Source organism: Nomascus leucogenys, chromosome 8 (genome assembly GCF_006542625.1).
Source record: "Nomascus leucogenys isolate Asia chromosome 8, Asia_NLE_v1, whole genome shotgun sequence".
Taxonomy (NCBI): Eukaryota; Metazoa; Chordata; class Mammalia; order Primates; family Hylobatidae; genus Nomascus; species Nomascus leucogenys.
The window spans coordinates 32,369,005-32,390,066 of NC_044388.1; the positions used below are offsets into that span (position 1 = coordinate 32,369,005).

The 21,062-nt window shown below is 48.7% G+C and overlaps 1 protein-coding gene across 3 annotated transcripts in view; it reads left to right on the forward strand.

Moving 5' to 3' along the window:
* The window catches only part of EPHX2 (epoxide hydrolase 2), an 86,171-nt gene that overhangs the window by 43,584 nt on the left and 21,525 nt on the right, over positions 1-21,062 (forward strand). For 2 of the 3 annotated variants that reach the window (XM_003272906.4, XM_030817012.1), the window contains exons 14-19: positions 1,209-1,242; positions 3,106-3,208; positions 4,025-4,094; positions 6,308-6,388; positions 6,745-6,803; positions 7,003-7,486. In XM_003272906.4, coding sequence (XP_003272954.2) covers positions 1,209-1,242; positions 3,106-3,208; positions 4,025-4,094; positions 6,308-6,388; positions 6,745-6,803; positions 7,003-7,081 — 426 coding nt within the window. In that variant the 3' untranslated portion in view covers positions 7,082-7,486. Of the gene's footprint in view, positions 1-1,208; positions 1,243-3,105; positions 3,209-4,024; positions 4,095-6,307; positions 6,389-6,744; positions 6,804-7,002; positions 7,487-21,062 lie in introns of those variants that run through there. The other variant, XM_030817011.1, reaches the window with a different exon arrangement.

Genomic DNA, 21,062 nt, shown 5'->3' on the forward strand with positions numbered 1-21,062 from the left:
GAAGACATCTTAATTTTAATCTTGAAGAATCATTTATCTGAGTACAGAATTTTAGGTTATTTTCTTTTAGAAACTTCTGTCATTGCTTGTGAGTCAGCCTCGGGTCTAACCTCCTGTACGTTAATTGTCTTAGCCAATTAATTGTCCTGGACACTGCAGTGTCTGATCTGCAGTTTAACCCGTCTTTGAAGTTTTAATTTCAATAAATAGTTTTTTTTTAATTTGTGAAAGTTTTATTTGATTCTTTTTCAAATCATTCTGATCTCTTTTGATAGAGTCTTGTTGTGTTCTTATTTTTCAGTTCCTTTTATGTTTTCAATTATTTTAAGTATATTCATTTCTAATTCTCTCTTTTTTCTCTCTCTCCCTCTTGCAAGCTCTATTATTTGATGTTTTTGGGGAGTCGTATTTTACTGTTTGCTGCATTTTTTGCCTCTTGCTGTGGGGCCTTGTTGTGTGAGTGTGGGTTTTGTAATTTTGGTTTATAAGCTCATCTTCAGCAGTACTTAATCTGTACCCATCTGCTTCAATTGGGCTTGAGGAAATGACCCCTTGAGTGGTTAAGGATTTCTTCTGCCAGGCATCCTGGTGGCATTACCAACCCAGGCTCACTTTATTGTTATTGTTGTTGTTGTTCTTGTTTACTTCACACCTTGGGGGTTCCCAGATCATGCAGAGAATGCAAACTCAAATCCAAGCACTTGGGAAGGCAGGCCTAGAGCTATGAATTCCCAAGGGGGTGTCTTTTGGTTTCCTCTTAGTACCAAGCTGAAACAGACAAACTCCTTTAACATCTTTATCATCATGAGGGGATTTTTTTTCTAATCAATTTTTTCACTGAGGGTATAGCATGTCAGAGACCCCAGATTTACTGGATTTACCATGGAGGGGCATGGAATATCACATCTCCAACTTCTCATCATAGGCCAAGGTCTCTTTTCTTGTTCCCATTGGCTGATAAACCTAGGTCTTCATATTACCAAGGTCTGCAAGAGCCCTGGGGCAGTCTCAGCCCAGAGCTTTGGTTGTGAGCTCCCTCTTTACTTGACTCCTGTGAGGGGGTCCCTGGCTGTCTTGGGAGTTCCACATGTTTGTTACAGTCTGCATGGTACTCAGAGGTCATTTGTTGCAACAGGGTTTTCAGATGAGCATATTTCCTTTGTATCACCCATGACATCATTTGTAACTCTTTTCTTTTCTTCCTTCAGACTGTTTTATCCATGCATAAAGTCTGTGAAGCGGGTAAGAGACATGCTTGGGAGACCCATATCCGGAACCAGCTGAATGTTAAAGGGATGTTTCTGTCTCTGACTGCTATGGGCAGAAGCCCTGAGCTCTCCAGCTCTGAACTTTAAGTTGCCCAACCGGGGTCCCCTCGGCATGCATAGGGCTGACTCTAACCCCAGGCCTGAGCACACAGCCTGGAGTTCCTACCCTCTAGGGAGCTGTGGCTTCAAGATCTTAAACAGTAAGAGCTTGGAGGAGTCTTAGAGCTTGTCCAGGGCAAAGTCCACCCTCTACTGATAAGGACCCCAGGATTGAGAGCTTACCTCTATGGGGGTCACCTGGTGTATGCAGGCAGAGTGGGGGTGGGGCCCCTGCCCAGGTCTCCTCCATTTGCAGTCCACTGGCCCCTCTCCATCGAGGCGCCATGTTTCCAATTCCCCCACGTGGAGCTCATCCTTGTCTCCCTCCTGGGTTGGGTATGAGTGAAGGGTCAGAGTTGAGATTTGATTTGAGCTCATCCCCATGTCCCCAAGATCCAGCACTCTTCCCGCAAGACCTTATTTTTGCTGCAGCACTGTGGCCTTGACATCATTCACTTGTATTTTTATGAATAATGATGACCACTGTCACTTGTTTGGGCACGTGCTGACCATCTGTATAAAACTCTGGACTAACCCCCTTTAGTTAAATTATTTGTGATCCTCGAAGCATTCCGAAAAATGCTACTATTTTTAATTTCCAAAGAGGAAAACAGGTCTCAGAGGGTTAAGTAACTTGTCTGAAGTCGCTGAGCTGGGGTTAAACTCCTCTGACCCTGCAGGCCATGCTCTTGTCACTGCTCAAAGAACATCTCCCTTCCCTCCCCCATACCCACATTCCCTTACTCCTTCACACCGTCTATCACTCATTCATTCACCCATTCATTCATTCCTCAAATGCTGTGAGCACACGCTGAGTATGAGGCCGGGGCTGCATGCTCAGCTACCCAGACACACGAAGCAGGGTGGCCACCCTCAGTGAGCCCACGGTCTCACGGGAGGCAGAGCAGCTGGGATGCTCGCAGAGGGGCCCTGAGGTACAGTGAGTCTGGAGCACCCGCCTGGCGGGGAGGCTCAGGGTGGCTTCATCACAGGGTGACATCCTCGTCACATACCCCTTTAGTGTGTCTCACAAAAGCCTGGAATGACCAGTTCCTGTGCCTCCGGGTCTTCATGAATCTGAAAATGCTGATGAGCCCTGTTCAGGCACCAGCATTGAGGCTGTGCCCTGTGAAATTGCAGTGGTCCCTGGGCTGCCAGGGGTCATCACAGGCCATCCTCTGGGGGGACTGTGCAGCACCCTGAAGACAAGATAGGGGTCCACAGTGGGATACCACAGAGGGTCTGTGCGGCACGCGGGAGGTGACAGGACGCAGCCACCTGGCCTGGGTTCTCTTCCTGCCTAAGAGGAAAAACAGAGCAAATCCTTACGAAAATTCCAAGAATCTCTGGCGATATCTCCAAAGGGCCACAGTTAAGCTGGCTGGGAAAGGTTTAGACGAGGGGAGAGCAGGAGCTGGGGGCTGGCAGGGTCTGGGATATAGCTGCTGTGTGCCTGAAAAAGCCAGCGACTGTGGTTGGTCCAGGAGCTGTGATAATAGCCCGTGAAGTCGTGGCTAGGTGGGAGGGAACATCAGGCTCCAGTGTGACTGTGAGATCACAGCTTTGAGCTTTCGAGGAGATGGGCTCGATCTGGCAAAGGATAAGGGAACAAAAGATGGAGGCGCTCACAAGGCCTTGCGCAAGTTCAGATGGTCTGCGAGAGGCAATGAGGTGCCCTCCTTAAAATGCAGACACCTGGCCCGGGGATGGGAAAGTCAACAAGTGGCTTTTTTTGCAGGAGGACTTTTTGTAAGGAGCCCAAAAGAGCCCAGCCTCAGCAGGATGGTCACTGAGGAGGAAATCCAGTTCTATGTGCAGCAGTTCAAGAAGTCTGGTTTCAGGTAAAGACAGCACAGGGCCCAGACACAGATGAGAGATGATCGACAGATAGGGATCTTCAGCCCTCAGGGTGGAGGGTGAGGCCCAGTTCTCCTCCACCACAGCCCTCATTAGTGCCAGGCCAGCCTCTACTTCGATGCCTCCAGTGTCGGGAGGCTCACTACTTTATGGTGCTCAGCCTGCTCTAGTTTGGGACAGCTCAGCTTGTTCTTCCTTATGCTTATGGGGCCCCCATAGGGCAGAGAGTTTTAGCTACTTTTCAGTCATGGCTCCTCGGAGAATCAGATGGCAACTCTGGGCTCTTTCTTCAGAAAAACATAAAAATCCACATAAACTCAAAAAGTGCATACATTTTGGTGCATTTGCCCTACTTCCCGATGTCATATTAGGAGGGGGCATCTTTGCTCCACCTCCCAGTGTCCCTCTCAAGTGGGCTCCCTGGGGCAGACGAGTGGCCTCTGGATGGTGAGGCTGCTAAACCAAGTTCCCCACCATCAGCAACCTCCCCAGCCTCCAAGGTGACACGATGACATTCCCTGGAGGATCCTGTAGGGCCAGCTTCTGTGTGTCCCAAAAGACCACCCAGAGGCTGCCAGCTCACTCAGTGGAGTCCTGTGTCCTTGCACAAGGCCTTGCTGCTAGAGCTTGGCAACTGCGCCCGACAGCAAGTCGTGGGTCCTGGGCTCTATTCTCTTGCCCCTGCAGGAGGCTTTGCTCTTCCCAGGATGACTGGCTGTGCAGAGCAGGTTTCTGTTGGTGTCTGTAGCAGAGCCGTCTACTTACCGCCTCCCTCTTTTTACTTTCTGATCTCTCCCCAGAGGTCCTCTAAACTGGTACCGAAACATGGAAAGGAACTGGAAGTGGGCCTGCAAAAGCTTGGGACGGAAGGTGAGTGCCAGGTTCAATGTAATCTCCTCCGCACCCCAGGACCCACCCGCGGGGCTTCCCATTGGCGTGAGCTGATATGACCCGGGCCAGAGCTGGTCGTGGACAGACCTGCTGGCCACCTCCTTTCTCTTTGGGGTTTGGGAAGTGACTCCCTTCAGGGGTTTCCCTGGGATCTTTCTTGCTGGTGCTTCCCTTGGGATGGTAGAGGGTGATGTTGGGGATGGAACTGGGGTGTGTCCAGGGAACTGCAGCATCCATCCGGAATCCCCAGGTCCCCTGGTGATACCCCAAGGCAGGGCTGCAGATGGCCCGGGGCACCTCCCGGAAGCGACGTGGATACTGGAGCCCCCGGCCCGGAGGAGCGTTAGGTGCTCTCAGAGATGTGACTTTAGCCTCTGGTTGTGTCATCTTGCACAAGTCAATCTCTGAGCCTCAGTTTCCTCATTTGTCAAGCAGAAGATGAGTTTCCAATCTCTGGGTCTGCAGAAGGAATAATGGAGGTTCCCAGTTTACATTCAAAATGTTAAAAAATCTAAGGGAAATCTATTCCCCAGTGTGACTGCAGAGGTAGCCAGGCCTTCATCAGCTCACTCAGTAGCCATGGTTACCTTGTTGGTTCACTCTGTAAGTGAACACAGTGCTACGTGCCAGGCTTCCTGCCAGACCCTGGGATACCATAGTGCTTAAACAGACCAGGTCTTGACCTCCCGAAATTAGGTCTTGAGGCACTAGAGTATATAACATCGTGGTTAAGAGCAGGCTGGGAAGCACATGGGCTGAGTCTAATCCCTGTATGACCCTGGGAAAGGTGCTTAACCCCTCTGATCCACTGTTGCTTCTTCTGCAATATGGAAGTGGCAAGAACAGTGCCTCCCTCATAGAGCTGTGTAAGGATGAAATGAGCGAAGGCACATGACCTGTTACAAGCAGTACTGGGAACCTAGTAGCTCCATTAGCGTTCCTTGTCATCATATGACTGATGAAAATGACCAAACTGCAGTTGGACAGACAAAATCTCTCAAAGCCTGGAGGAAAATATTGACAAAGGCACTGGGAAGGTGAATCCCAATGGTGCTAAGGTCAGAAACCCTCCTCTTCTGCAGTTTTTAGTTTTGTTTTTTTTTTTGGAGACAGTCTTGCTCAGTTGCCCAGTCTAGAGTGCAATGGCATGATCTCAGCTCACTGCAACCTCTGCCCCCTGGGTTCAAGCGATTCTCCTGCCTCAGCCTCCCAAGCAGCTGGAATTACAGGAGTGCGCCACCACACCCAGCTAATTTTTTGTGTTTTAGTAGAGACGGGGCTTCACCATATTGCGCAGTGTGGTCTCAAACTCTTGAGCTCAGGCGATCCACCCACCTCGGCCTCCCAAAGTGCTGGGATGATAGGCGTGAGCCACTGCGCCCAGCCTCTCTTCTGCAGTTTCAGGCTGGATCTTCCTCTCTCCTCTCCCACCTCCTCCCATCCCGCCCTCCGCCCCCCGCCACCCCCTGCCCAGTTCACATTTTAGCCTGGAACATTCTAGAGTTTACAAACCTCAGAAGCCTCAGGATTCGTTTTAGACACAAAATCATTTTTTATCTTCTCCTGGCTCCTGGTTGTGGGAGGAGGGAGGGATGTGGAGAGACACCCATCACTCTGTGTGTAAATGAAAATAGTGCAAGTTCTTCAACCAGGAATGGGTCAAAGCTACTTGGAAATTAGGGTAATGGTGGAGTGAGAACAACGAAAAAAACACAGAGGCTATCCTGGCCTTCCTGTGCATGCCTCCCTGCGTTCAACTCATTTTCCAGCAGTTGGAAGTTACTTTGCTGCTATTCATATCACATTGATAACTATTGTGGCTGCCCCCATTCTCTCTGAAACCTTGGCCGCCCCTTTTAAGCATCTGTTTACTTCAGAGAAGAGGAATCTTGATCTTCATTCAAGGGTGTCTTCTGCCCTCTTGGTGCCGTCGATTCAGTTCTCCCAGTTACACTCAGCTCAGCACACGTTCTCACTCACACACGTCTGCACACACAAGACCCATGTTAGCCTCTGCACTGCTGAAGCTGTCATTTTAAAGATCTCCAGTAATAACCACGAGTCTGTTGTGCAAAGTTTGGCAGATACAACATCAGGACCACAGCAGGGCAGCGGGCAGGGGTCTTTCAGGGGAGGAGGGAGGGCTTCCTTTGTGAAGTGCTGGCCACTCCTGTTTCCTGTTCTCTCCCCAGATCCTGATTCCGGCCCTGATGGTCACGGCGGAGAAGGACTTCGTGCTCGTTCCTCAGATGTCCAAGCACATGGAGGACTGGGTGAGGGAATGGCCCTGTACAGGGGTCATCAGTGCACCCCGGGAGAGGGCACGGGTGCTCAGAGGGAAGATGGCAGCAGAAGATACACCTTGTCATGTGGATGGGACCATGATTGAAGCACTTCATTAGTAACATCACTGTCCCCCCCTTGCAAGCAGCAGCCGTGACTGTACCTTCCTTTCCCCTGCACGGATGTGGGGTCTCATTCACTCATTATTCCCTTCCTAAATCATGCAGGGTTTGGGCAGGGTGGCTGGCAGGGAGCAGAGAGAAGGTGTCCATTGCCCATTGCACTAGCCAGAGACACACCCATCCGCCTTCTTCCATTTACCTTTCTGCATGGGGTTTCCTTTCAGATTCCCCACCTGAAAAGGGGACACATTGAGGACTGTGGGCACTGGACACAGATGGACAAGTAAGGAGGTTGGGGGCTCCTGGGGTTGGGGAGAGCAGGGCCCCCTGTTCACCTTCCATAAACGCTTTCCTCGTTTCATTGTGGTGGCTTTGGCCTGGCTTAGCCACTCATGTCACTCACCTCCGCCTTCGAGTTGGCTGGGTAGGCACAGACAAGTGTGAATGGCTTTTTTTTTCTTTTACTTCTCCCTTTCCCCCAGGCCCACCGAGGTGAATCAGATCCTCATTAAGTGGCTGGATTCTGATGCCCAGAACCCACCGGTGGTCTCAAAGATGTAGAACGCAGCGTGCGCCCATACTTAGCAGGTGCGCCGTCCTTCCGCCTGCCGGGGCACCATTCTTAGTATACAGAGGTGGCCTTACACACATCTCTCAATGATGGCAGCATTGTTCTGAAGGGGTTCGCAGAAAAAAAAGATTTTCTTTACATAAAGTGAATCATATTTGACATTATTTTAGATCCCAGAGAAATCAGGTGTGATTAGTTCTCCAGGCATGAATGCATCGTCCCTTTATCTCTAAGAACCCTTAGTGTCCTCGGGGGGGAACAGAATGGGGCGGCCAGGTGGTGATTTCTCTTTGACTGACCAATCCATACTTTGGCAGAAAAATCAGCCGTTCATTTAGAAGAATCTTAGTAGAGATTGGGATGCCTTACTCAATAAAGCTAAGATGACTATGCTGCTGGCTGTCTTTGTTCTTGGAGAGGTGGAGTGACTGTTCCGGGAGAATGCATGGTGTGGGGATGAACCCTTTCCCTCTGCTTTTGAGCCCTGTTCTGGGCTCCAAGGTGCTGCATGATCTAGGCCGTGCTGGCCAGGAGACAATCCTACGGGGATGGCAGTGGTCTCTTGTGCTCTGTCCCCTAGAGCAGTCACTGGCCACAGGTAGCCACCTGCCTTTCTCCCGGCTTCCCTAGCAGAGTTTGCTCAGGCACAAATGTGCACCTGGAGCATTTGAAATGTGCTAGTGAGGCTGAGGAAGTGAATTTTAAATTTCATTGAATTGTAATCAGTTTAAGGTTAAATAGCAGCAGCTGCCATGAGGCTCAGGCAGATCCAGCCCATCTTCCCCTCTGCCCCCTCCTCCCTATCTTCCCCTCTACCCTCTCCTCCCTCCTGTCACATCCAGTTAGGGGCCCGTCTCACTGATGTGTCTCCTGCAGTGGTCTCTCCCCTGCCCTGCTTCCGGCCCCAGAGTCCTGGAGCAGCAGCCTCCTCACGGGTCTTGCCGCCCACATGGTTGGATCCTGAACCTTGCAGGGCCTCCCCGACTGCCCCTGCCCACCCCCAGCCTGGCCCCATCACCCTCCAATTCCTAACCGCCCTCCAGCAGCACACTTGCAGGTGCTGATCCTCCTTGACCCTCTGCCCGACTTACCCATTCTTTGCCTGGAATGTTCCTCCTGCCACCTCCTCTAAGCCCATAGGCTTGGTCCCGAGCCCTTTCTCCCTGCCTCCCTTGCATGGTTATCGGGCTCACAGATACACACACAACGGCCTCACTGCACTTTCGAGAGGAAGCAGTCCCTCCAAGCTGAGTTCGGCATGATGACGGGCATGAGTTGGCCAGGCCACAAGGGCCTGAGTATCTGTGTATGGGGAGAAAGCCAGTGGAGGTTTGAAATGGAGGCTGCTGGCATTTCTTCACTGCCCTAGTGCAACTGGAGTCTTCCATGCACCACCTCTGATCCTTCCGGAGAGTCCCTCCCATTTAACAGAGAGGGCAACTGAGGTTCAGATAATTTGCCCAGGACTGCTTGGCTAGATGGGGGCAGAGCCTGGATTCAGAAGCAGGCTCTCTGGCTCCTAAGGCTGAGCTTTTTCTACAAAAAAATGTTCTCCTCGCACCATTGCACTCCAGCCTGGGCAACAGAGCGAGACTCCGTCTCAAAAAAAAAAAAAATGTTCTTTCTAAATCTGGAGCCAGACCACCTAGGTCAGGCCTCCGGTCCGCTGCATACTCGCCGTGTGACCTTGAAAAAGGATATCTGTACCCCAGTTCCCTCATCTATAAAAAAGGGGACGTTAGTAGGACCTAACTCATGGGTGGTTGTATCAAGTATGTTAATATGCACAGAGTTCTAGAACACTGCTTGGCATGGAGGAAGTGCTATAGAAGTATCAGCTATAAGATTTCCAGTTTGTCTTAGGACAAGACCTCTAAGGGCTTTCCATTTCCAGCCACACCACCACCATCTCAATCCTTTTGCATCTGAGAATTAAAGGGCTCATTTAAAGGCAATCATGAGGCCTGGGGGAAAGGCTTACACCAGATCACATTATTTTCCTAACTGGGTGTATTCAAGCTCATTTGTAAGGGAGCAGTTGGGGGAAAGGAAATAATCAAAATCTAAAAGCGTCCTTTACTAGAAGGAGCACAAACAGCAAACCTGTCTTCCCAAAAGTCTCGCTTTTAATGTTCTATCCAGTCATCTCCATCAGCCATCAAAAAGGCCTCAGAAATTCTGCTCCTTTGGCAAATAAGAGTTGAATAACTCCAGTCCATAGCACTGCCAGAAAAATATAACCGCTTATACAAGATTGAGGGCTGTATCGGTCTGTTCTCCCATTGCCATAACGAACTACCGGAGACTGGCTACTTTATAAAGAAAAGAGGTTTAATTGGCTCACGGTTCTGCAGGCTTTACAGAAAGCATGGCTGGGGAGGCTCCAGAAAACTTACAATCATGGCAGACGGTGAAGGGGAAGCAGGCACATCCTACGTGTCTAGAACAGAAGGGAGAGAGAGAAGGGGGAGGTGCTACACACTTTTATAAACAACCAGATCTCATGGGAACTCACCATCACGAGAACAGCAAGGGGGAAATCCGCCCCCATGATCCAGTCGCCGCCCACCAGGCCCCTCTTCCAACATCGTGGATTACAATTTGATGTGAGATTTGGGTGGGGACAGAAATCCAAACCGTATCAAGGGGCCATAAAGGACAGTGGACTGGAAGAGGTCTTTAGGTTTTTCAAGAAGATAGCAGAATGTCCAGGGCTATGTTTCCTGGTCTGCTCTGAGGACCTTTGGGCCACATGTCAACTGTCGCAGTGGTGGTATCAGGGCATTCCCTGGAACAAGCAGGGAATTTTCAGATGCCATTTTAAGTACAAATGGCAAGGAGTGTGTCCAAAATGATTTAATTATAAAATGCTATATTTTGGGATTGAATTTAATTTTTTAATTAACATACTAGTTGTACATATTCATGAGGTACATAGTGATGTTTTGGTACATACAGTGTGTAGCAATCAGATCAGGGTAATTACACCTGTCATCTCAAACATTTATCATTTTTGTATTGAGGACATTTAATAACCTCCTTCTGCCTATTTAAAACGATGTATCATTGTTGACTGTAGTCACCGCTCAGTGCTATACAACGCTAGGACTTACTCCTCCCACCTAGCTGGAATTTGACATTCCTTAACAAATCCCCCCCTATCCCCCACCTCTTCCCCCAATGCTTCCCAGCCCCCTATCCTCTGTTCTACTTTTTACTTCTAGGAGATGAACTTTTTTTTTAGCTTCTGCATATGAGTGAGAACATGTGGTGTTTCACTTTCTGTTCCTGGCTTATTTCACTTAACAGAATGCTCTCCATTTCCATCCGTGTTGCTGCGAGAGATAAGATTTCATTCTTTTTTTTGTGGCTGAATAGTAAAAATATGTTATTTTTATGTCATGATTACAAAGGGAATAGATTACAAGTATATTCCCCTCTGCTAAAAGAAATTGGCGCTTTGAAAAGAGGTCCAGCAGTCTTCATATTCTCTCTCACACCCTCCAGCAGTGGGTTGTGCTGCTCCCGGGAGGAGGCTGAGATCATTCACATATTCTGTCAAGGAAGGACCACTTAGTGGCTGTCAATTAGCAACATCCAAGGTTTCCAGGAGACCCGTCTTCTAAAAAGTGAGTCTATTAGACTAGACAGGACAAAAAGCTATTTCTGTCTGTCTTGGGGTATAGGGAACCCATGGTTTTAGACCTTGACATGACTGTCCGCCAGTTTCCATATCATTCACAGCCACATTACCATCAACACAAATTAAAAGCAAACAATGGTTAAAATATCAGAGGCTCAAAGGGTTTTTTCTAACAGGAATTGGGTGACAAATATTATGCCTCACTGTTCAAAGGACTCCATCTGGCCACAAATGATAAAATACTTTCTTGCCTGAGTAATTGTAGAGTGTCAACTCCAGCACCCAAATGTGTAACTGTCTGTCTCCCTGTTAGACTATGAAGGCCCTGAGATCGAAGGCTGCCTGTCTTAAGTAATTCGTCCTGAAACCCAACCCAGCACTGGCCTGGCATGTTGAAAATGCCCATTAGACGTTTGCTGAATAAATTGGAGAGTAAATGCATAAACGGATGAATGGACAAATGCATTAGTTTCAAGTTAAAATAATTAAAATTTGGTCGGGCATGGTGGCTCACACCTGTAATCCCAGCATTTTGGGAGGCCGAGGTGGGCAGATCACCTGAGGTCAGAGGTTCAAGACCAGCCCAGCTAATATGGCAAAACCCCATCTCTACTAAAAATACAAAAATTAGCTAGATGTGGTGGTGAGCACCTGTAATCTCCGCTACTCCGGAGGCTGAGGCAGAAGAATCGCTTGAACCCAGAGGCAGAGGTTGCAGTGAACCGAGATCACGCCATTGCACTCCAGCCTGGGCGACAAGAGGGAAATTCCATCTCTATAAATAAATAAATAGCCTAATGTCCTCGAGGTTCATTCATGTTGTCGCATGTGTTGGAATTTTCTTTCTTTTTAAGGCCAAATAATATTCCATTGTATGTATAGACCACCTTTTGTTTACCTACTCATTCAGCAATGGGCACTTGGATGGCTTCCATATTTTGGCTATTATGAATAATACTCTGAGCATCAGTGTACACATATCTCTTTAGGGCTCTGAATTCAGTCCTTTTGGGTATATATCAAAAAATGGAATGGCTAGATTATATTGTAATTTCTGTGTTTAATATTTTGAAGAACCACCAGATGGTTTTCCATAGCCGGTTTCCATTTTCTGTTTTTTTAATATATAGAAAGGCCATGTGATATCCCATGATGGTTTTATTTGAATTTCCCTAATTATTAGTGATGTTGAATATCTTTCATGTGCTTATTGATCATCTATATATATCTTTGAGATGTCCATTCAAGTCCTTTGCCCATTTTTTGTTGGGTTGTTTTGTGGTGTTGTTGAATGTTAAATCTTGCATATTCTGGATATTTATCCCTTATAAGATATATGATTTACAAATATACTCTCCCATTCTGTGGGTTAGATTGTGTAGGGGTGGAAGGTATGATACTTCTTCTCACCCATCATAAGGGTCACGGCTGATTCTTCTATAGCAAAAGACAGTAAACAAGGGAAAAGCCTACCACATTTATTTAATCACAATTTTACATGACAAGGGAGACTTCAGAAACGAAGACCCAGGAAAACTGTCTATTTTCATGCTTACGTTCTATGAAGAATGGACAGTCCAGTGGAAAAGTGATTGGACGAAAGGCTATAACCTCATTGTAATAGACTAAAGGGGAACCCAGCAAGGCCTGTGTGTTCAGATTCTTCTTGGCCTTTCTGTATAGCATTCCTTCCTCCCAGGTATAGGGCAGGACCCCTCTGGAATGAGGGTCTTCGAGGGAGAGGGGAGAAAGTGATCTAAGTTTTATGGCTTGCTTTGGGGGAGAGGAGATCTAGAGTCTATGGCTGCCTCGGGGGAAGAGGAATTCTAGTTTCTGTGACCCCGTTTCAGGGAAGAAAGAGGACCAGAGACAGAAGGGCAGGAGAAGGTCCAATAGCCCATGCTTTAAGGCCCTTCCAATGTGACTATGTGGGCTTATGTCAGAGTTTCAAAGACAGAAACTTTTTTTTTTTTTTTTTTCAGACAGAGTCTCTGTTGCCCAGGCTGGAGTGCAGTGGCACAATCTCGGCTCACTGCAACCTCCACCTCCCGGGTTCAAGCAATTCTCCTGCCTCAGCCTCCCAAGTAGCTGGGATTACAGGTGCCCACCATCATGCCCAGCTAATTTTTGTATTTTTAGTAGAGACGGGATTTCACCATGTTAGCCAGGCTGGTCTCGAACTCCTAACCTCAGGTGATGCACCCGCCTCGGCCTCCCGAAGTGCTGGGATTACAGGTGTGAGCCACCGTGCCTGGCCCGACAGAAACAACTTTTTATTTACGCAACTCAGAGTAAGCGAATTCCTGAGAAAGCCCCAAACAGTGGTATTCATTTTCATTTGAATGTATTAAGGTATAAATATGTATTCATCCTCCTTATCAGTTATCTTGGATTCAGATGGAAAAAGAAGTCTGGGTACGTTAGGCAGCCTCGTCTACTTTGTCTCACATGTGCTGAAGGAATGTTATGCCTTACGTTGTATTTTAAAGAGAATGTGCTGGCAGAATGAGGCAAGGAAGGGAGACCTGCAGACCAGAAATAGTTAAACACCCTTCACGATGTCCACAGTAAGGACACGGGTGTTTCACAGAAATGTGTTAGGTTCCCAGGTACAAATGGTGTATTAAGGAGTGCATTCTCAATGATTAACAAGTCTGGGAGGGGGAAAGATCTAAAAACAAGCCCTTCGGTGACTACTAAGGCAGCAACATTCATTTTCCTTGCCAAGAAATGTTTGTAAAAGCTAAGACTCAGCAAGTCCAGAACAGGCTGAGTCCTTCAGACAAGAGGAAATAAATAACCCCTCGATCACAATCATGGGACGGTGGCAACACAGATCGAATGAACTGATTCACGCAATTTTTGCTGAGTTTCATATTCTCATGTAATTTTATTTTTTTCAATAAAGGCAGTTTATAAAATTGATGTGCTTGGCTTAGGGTGGGTGTAGAAGCATTCCATCCGAGGGCAGTAATGCCAGGGGAAGAAAGGAAACTTCCTGCATGGATCCAGGCTCTGGAAATTTCAGGGGAGGAGGGCAGAAAGTCCACAAGGGTCCCAGGGCTGTGGAATAGACCAGGCCCACTCACACCCCCCAACACTAGGCTCAAAATGTAGTCACGAAAAGAGGAGCGCTTGGACTGGACTATAGCTGAAAGGGGAATTTGTGGGTGGAGAGGAGGATGTACTTTCCTTGAAATTGTGAGGACAGGGTTTGATAAGGAAGTGAGGAGTTAGAAAAGAAAATAACTTTTATCTAAGGAACACAATCCTTTTAATGACCAGGCCCAAAGAGACATTAAAACGATACAGCAATCATGCCCTCCTCTGGCTTTGAGCTCTGTCTCCATCTCTTGCAGCTGCTTGCTTCTGCCACAAGTACCTATAAATTAACCTAACACTGCCACACTGGACACTCTGACCCATACCCTATAGCTTAACAATGTCTAGCTATTAGCGAACTAATCAGCGTTATTTCTGTAAAGCAAAGAGAAATCCTGACAAACAATTTTGTAGCAGTCCACTCCCTGTCCCCCTTTTTTGCCTTTAAAAGATGATGGCCTCCAGCTGCATCCATGTTGCTGCAAAGGGCATGATTTTATTCTTATTTATAGCTGCATAGTATTCCATGGTGTATATGTACCACATTTACTTTATCCAGTCAACCATTGATAGACACTTAGGTTGGTTCCATGACTGTGCAGTTGTGAATTATGCTGCAATGAATATACAAGTGCAGGTGTCTTTTTAATATACTGACTTCTTTACCCTTAGGTAATACCCAGTAGTAGGATTGCTGGGTCGAATGGTAGTTCTATTTTTAGTTCTTGAAGAACTCTCCATACAGTGTTCCATAGAGGTTATACTAATTTACATTCCAACCAGCAGTGCATAAGTGTTCCCTTTTCTCTGCATCCTTGTCAACATCTGCTGTTTGGGACTTTTTATTTTTATTTTATTTTTGTTTTTATTTTTTTGAGATAGTCTCACTCTGTCACCTAGGCTGGAGTGCAGTGGTGTGATCTCGGCTTGTTGCGACCTCTTCCTCCTGGGTTCAAGTGATTCTCTTGCCTCAGCCTCCTAAGTAGTTGGGACTACATATGTGCGCCACCACACCCAGCTAATTTTTGTATTTTTAGTGGAGACAGGTTTTTGCCATGTTGGCCAGGCTAGTCTCAGACTCCTGACCAACTGATCCACCTGCCTTGGCCTCCCAAAGTGCTGAAATTACAGGTGTGAGCCACCACACCCAGCCAGGACTTTTTAGTAATAGCCATTCTAACTGGAGTATTACCGGCTTTTCCTGTAATAGCCATTCTCACTGTGGTTTTGATTTGCATTTTTCTGATGATTAGTGATGTTGAGCATTTTTTGTATATTTATTGGCGGTGTGTGTCTCTTTTTGAGAAATATCTGAGATCTTCTTTTCACATTCTGGCATTTTCAGAAGAGGCATTATCACCCACTAACCCCACCAATGTGGACAAATAGATGAGAGTAGCCAGGAGGGTGAGCGGGTGGGTAAGAGAAGGCTAGAGGAGGCTTGTGTGTCCTTCACCCTCTCCCCATTCAGCCAGAGCAGCCCCAGGTCTCATCTTCTCTCTCTGGGAAGGCATGAGGTGAGATTTCCTAATCATTGTCACATTGGGTTCAAAGTGGGAGATGTGGAGCCTCTGGTGTTCTCCAGCCTCCCTCAAGGGCCCTCGATCTGCACTGGAGGAACCTGCCACATCCCTGCGCTCCCATCTTTTACCTGTGACAGCACTGTGTGTGAGCTGAGGACAGCTGGGCTCTCGGGAAGCTGTCTCACAGCTTGTGAAGCTCCAGGCACCTGAGCCCTTGGAGGTCTTCAGAAAATATCTGTTTCCTTCTCCTTTAAGTTAGGGCTGAGATGACTCAGAAAGTTCCTGGAAAGTAAGATTTTTTAAACTCCTGATCCACTCTTCGTCCTTGACCTTGAGATCAGCAGGTCTTTCTAATTCCTGCCCCCATGGTGCACGCCTCCCAAGGGGTACTGCGTTCCTTTCATGATCTTGTCCTCCCGTGCACATGGAAGCCTCCCGTTATTCCTTCTAGGGCCTGGAACGCCAGGCTGAGGGATGAGGCCTTTCTCCTGGAGCCCCTGAAGATTTCTGAGCAGGAGAGGTGACAGGGCCTCCTCCTCCTCCTTTCTCACCTCCCCAAACCTTTCTGGGATGTTTATTTGTGAGATTTGAACCAGGCTGGTTCCACGAGGACGTTGCAGGCCTTGGTAGGCTGGGTACCTAAGAGAAGTCTTAGCAGGAGCATTTTGGCCTTTGATTGGTGGAGAGGGTATTTATTGTTGGCGGATGGAGGTTGGAGGAAAGGAAGAAAGGGGTGTTGTGGGCTGCAGAGACCCCCAAAGCCAGGAAGGCAGGCCTCCCCTCAGCCCTGAACCATGTCGCCACTGGCTTATCTAACAGGCCACTTAGATGAGGAAACTGAGACCCTAAGAGAAGACAGGCAGGCCACGTCACACAAGCTAAGTCATGGCAGATTTGGGATGAGAACCCAGACAGCACTGAATAAACTTTTCTGCCCTGAGAGGCCTCGCACCTCAATCTGATGTGTCTGGGAGTGTGGCTGCTGCCCCAGGAAGCCTAACTGGCCTCTTGTGTCCTTTTTGCTTCTTCCTGCTGAGCCCAGCCTGGGCATGGTGGTAGATGTGACTGTAGCTGGCGTCGTTGGGTCTGGAACGCAAAACATGGGAATCGGGCCTGGCACCCCGGCCAGCCAGGTGACTCCACCTGCTTCCCCTGCATTGCTGGCTCAGCTCTGTGGGGGCCTCACACCCAGCCCAGCTGGCCCCCTTTGGCAGAGATGCAACAGGTGCCCTCCAGGTGTGTCACTGCCTTCTCTGGCTGACAGTCACAATGAGGAAGGGGCCCTCCTGCATGTTGGTGCTCTGACAGTTGCACAGTGCCCTCCCACCTTTGCCTCTTAGGAGCCTCACTGCCACCCTGTGGGAAGGGATGGGCAGGGATGGGGTGCAGGGAAGGGGTGCCATCTCCACTGAAGATCTGAGCCAGAGCTGTGCAGGGGATGGGGCTGTCCAGGTTAGCAGGTGCAGGGAGGGGTCAGGATAGGAGCCCAGTGCTTGTGGACCTGGAACCCCCACTTTACAGTCATTAAAAAGCATTTCTTACACTTCACAAGAGACCATTTGGGGAACCGGTTAAGAGCACAGGTCTGAGACTCGGCCCTGGGTTCAAAGCCTGGCTCCACCACTCACTGGGTGTGGAATGCACATTTGGTTGCTTAGCTTCTCTGGACATCCTTGTAAAAAAGCATCAACCCCAGTGGGGAGAGTAATCCTCAACTCGTTGAAGAGGAACTTAGATAGCACATGTTACATGTGTGGCCGACCAGAGGACAATTCAGAGGATGCCTGTGTCAGGAGCCACCCTTTGGAGGGCAGTCACCTTGAGCTTTCAATATTAGGAGGGGCTTCCTCTCTGCCAGGCTGGGCCTGCCTGGAGCAGGCTGCTGGGGTGCTTGCAGAGGCTGGCTGCTCATTTATCTGGGATGTACAAGACACTCCTGTGCCGGTGCAGTGGTGCACACACTCAGCTGTGCTTTCTTTCTCCTGCGTGAGCCCATTTGCCCTAGGGGCCATGTGGCTCTGGCCCCTGGAGCATCGTGGCTAAGCACTGGGGCTCCACCACTATTGTCTGTGTAACCTGGGGCAGGTCTCTTTACCTCTGACTACCTCAGTTTGCTTCCCTGGAAAATGGGAATGCTCATGATAGCCGTGCACGTGAGGGACTTAGAAGAGTGTATACAGTTAGTGCCCAATAAATGTTTGTGATGGCTTTGCTTGTAAGACAAGGCCTTTTCCAGAGCCCACACTCGGTGCTGTCTTAGAAGCTTCAGCATTGCCAGGGGTTAGACCACATGGGTCATCTTAGTTTCCTCTCAACTACACAAATTTCCTCTTGGCTCTGCATACGTTTCCTCTCAACTAAGCACACCCTGCCTTCTGCAGGGGTTCTGATGAAGGCAAGCAGCCAAGCAAACACTGTTTGACTGACTTCTAGGAGTTTGACCCCAAGTAGTCCAGGCTCAGAGCAGCACTGAGACCAAAAGCAAACAGCCCAAGGCTGGGCATGATGGCTCACTCATGTAATCCCAGGATTTGGGAGGCTGAGGTGGGCAGATCATTTGAGCCCAGGAGTTTGAGATCAGTCTGGCCAATATGGCAAAATCCCGTCTCTACAAAAAAAAAAAAAAATTTTAAATATTAGCCAGGTGTGGTAGCACATGCCTGTAGTCCCAGCTACTTGGGAGGCTGAGGTGGGAGGATCACTTGAGCCCAGGAGAGTGAGTGCAATGAGCTGAGATCACACCACTGCACTCCAGCCTGGGTGACGGAGTGAGACCCTGTCTCTAGTAAATAAATAAAAACAGCCCAAAAGCAATTTCTAGGAGACACACTTTGTTTTTATTTGTATTTCTTGAATTCTGTGAAGGGAAACCTAATTCCCAGTGACTGCTCCTTAAAACTCACTCTGCTTTCTGTTGGGCATCACATACACACCCTGGTTGCTCCTTGCCCTTCTCCTCCTCCCTCTTTTCACCACAAAATCCTCAAAACATCACCAAGCAAGATGGGAGCATCTGAGGGGATGGGGCTGCAGAAGGGGAAGGACCGAGGCCATTTGCATCCATCATTCTTGCACCCTCCCAGGTAAGAAGCTTTGCAGCAAAGCATAGAGGGATGTGTGGGTCCTGATTCCCCAGAGCCCAGCATGGACATTCTCATTGCCTCCCCAAAGCTGGGTTCACTGCCCGAGGGAGCCCAGTGGTAACTGAGGGTGAAGGATGACATGAGAGCCACCCCCTTCCTCAAGACTTGGCCCCAGTCCTAGTCCACTATCCAGGACTCATGTCAGACCAGTTGCCTCAGTTTCTACAAAATGATCAGCAAAGTATGAATGTGATTGAGGCTGGGTGCGGTGGCTCACCTGTAATCCCAGCACTTTGGGAGGCCGAGGCGGGCGGATCACCTGCAGTCAGAAGTTCGAAGCCAGTCTGGCCAACATGATGAAACCCCGACTCTACTAAAAATACAAAATATTAGCCGGGTATGGTGGCAGGCACCTGTAATCCTAGCTACTCGGGAGCCTGAGGCAGGAGAATCGCTTGAACCCAGGAGACGGTGGTTGCAGTGAGCCGAGATCTCGCCACTGCACTCTAGCCTGGGCAGCAAGAGCAAAACTCCGTCTCAAAAAATAAAAAAAAATAAAAAAATAAAAGAAAAAGAAAGTCATTGAGTGGCCACAGATCAAAATGCACACAAGAGTTTCTGGCTTTTCTCAGGAGCACAGCTGAGCAGGCCTGGAAACCAGTGGAAGGGGCCACTGTTTTTTTTCACAACTTACCCTGACATTCCCTTATTTTATCCTCACCTCAATAGTTATAACTATTATCTCCATTTTATAAACGAGGAAACAGAGAGGCTGAATAACACACCCGAGGTCATACAGCTAGCAAAGACAGTGCCTGTTGTGCACTGGTTCCTGGATCCTGTGGAAGTGTTTTGCAGGCCAGCTCTCATTTGCTTCTCTGGATCTTAGACAAAAGCTAGCTTTTGTAAAACTCATTCTGATGCCCTCACCCGGCTCCCCAGGTGCCCCATTTCTGCCAATTTCCTATCTCTGGTCTTTGCTCACTGTTAATGAGAATTAGTTCAGCTTTATGTGTTCTCTCACCCCAAGCTCCTGGCCACCAACTGCACATATCAAAAGCAATTTCCATCAAAATTAGCAGGTAGCAGAGTGTGAAGTGCTTAAACAGCATCAAGAGAGGTTTCCTCTGGAGATGCCAGGGGAAGGTGTAGAAGTCAGTCATCAGATTTCCACTGGGCACCCTGGTCTTTGCAGAAACCCAAAGGCATCTGGCTGGGTGTGGCTGAATGGGAGGATCTAGTTCCCCAGGTGGATGGGTCTGTGGATGAGGGGAGGGACAGCTTGGCCAACACGTTGCCCAGGAAGAGCAATAGGCAGAGAAGTGCCTGGGACCCTGGCTCCTGGGCTGGCCTGACCCCAGATGCACACACATCCTCATTTTGTCTTCCCAAGGCCATTCCCCCAGGAACCCATGGCTCCTTGAAGCCTAGTCTCCTCTTAGAGCTGCCCTGGGCAGAGGAGGCCTTGCTGCATCCTGACTGTGAGGCCCACGGGATGCATGGGCAGCGGTTCTGGGAGGACAACCCAGGTCCCCTCATGCAGTGTTGGGCCCACTCCCTGTGGGGAACTGATGCCCACTTAAGCATAGCCTCCCTTTCCCCATCTCTACTCCTCTTTCCCATGACAATGAGACCCCTCAGGTTGTGACAGTAGACCCTGGCTCTTCAGGCCCCCTGAATTGGGGCAGGGGAGATGACCTCACCACCCTTTCCTTGGCCGTAGGGACACTGTGGCCAGGACCTTTCTGAGCAGGTCAGTGAACCTGGAGGAACTGCAGGAGGTAGCAGAGGTATGGGCAGAAAAAGGGGTTGAGTAGAGACTTGCCACAGGAGACATGGGGCTGGTGTGAGCTGCCGCTCCTGGGAGGGTGTTAACCCTCAGCTGCACTGAGCCCCAGAGGATATGCCTGGGATTCCCTTTATAATGGTTTCTTCACAGCAAGGTGGGTGGAGTCATTTTCAGGCTTATTTGGCTGTTTAAGGTTACATGAAGGGTATTTGGATCTGGATAACAGGGGGCTTGTAATTTAAAGCAGTGCTTTTTGAATGAATGAAAAACAGTGTTGTATGGACAAATGGATGGATGGTTACATGGATGGATGGATGGATGAAGGACTAGATGGGTAGAGGGATAGATAAAGGGATGGATGAAGGGACGGATGGATGGTTGAATGGATGAAGGGATGGATGGATGGATGAATGGATGAATGGATGGATGGATGGATGGATGGATGGATGGATGGTTGGTTGGAGGGATGGATGAAGGGATGGATGGATAGATGGATGGATGGTTGGATGGATGGATGAAGGGATGGATGGATGGATGGATGAAGGGATGAATGGATGAATGGATAGTTGGATGGATGGATGGTTGGATGGATGGATGAAGGGATGGATGGATAAATGGATAGCTGGATGGTTGAATGGTTGGATGGATGGATGAAGGGATGGATAGATGGATGGATGGTTGGTTGGAGGGATGAATGAAGGGATGGATGGATGGACAAATGGATGGATGGATGGATGAAGGGATGGATGCATGGATGGATGAAGGGATGGATGGATGGATGGTTGGAGGGATGGATGAAGGGATGGATGGATGGATAAAGGGAAGGATGGA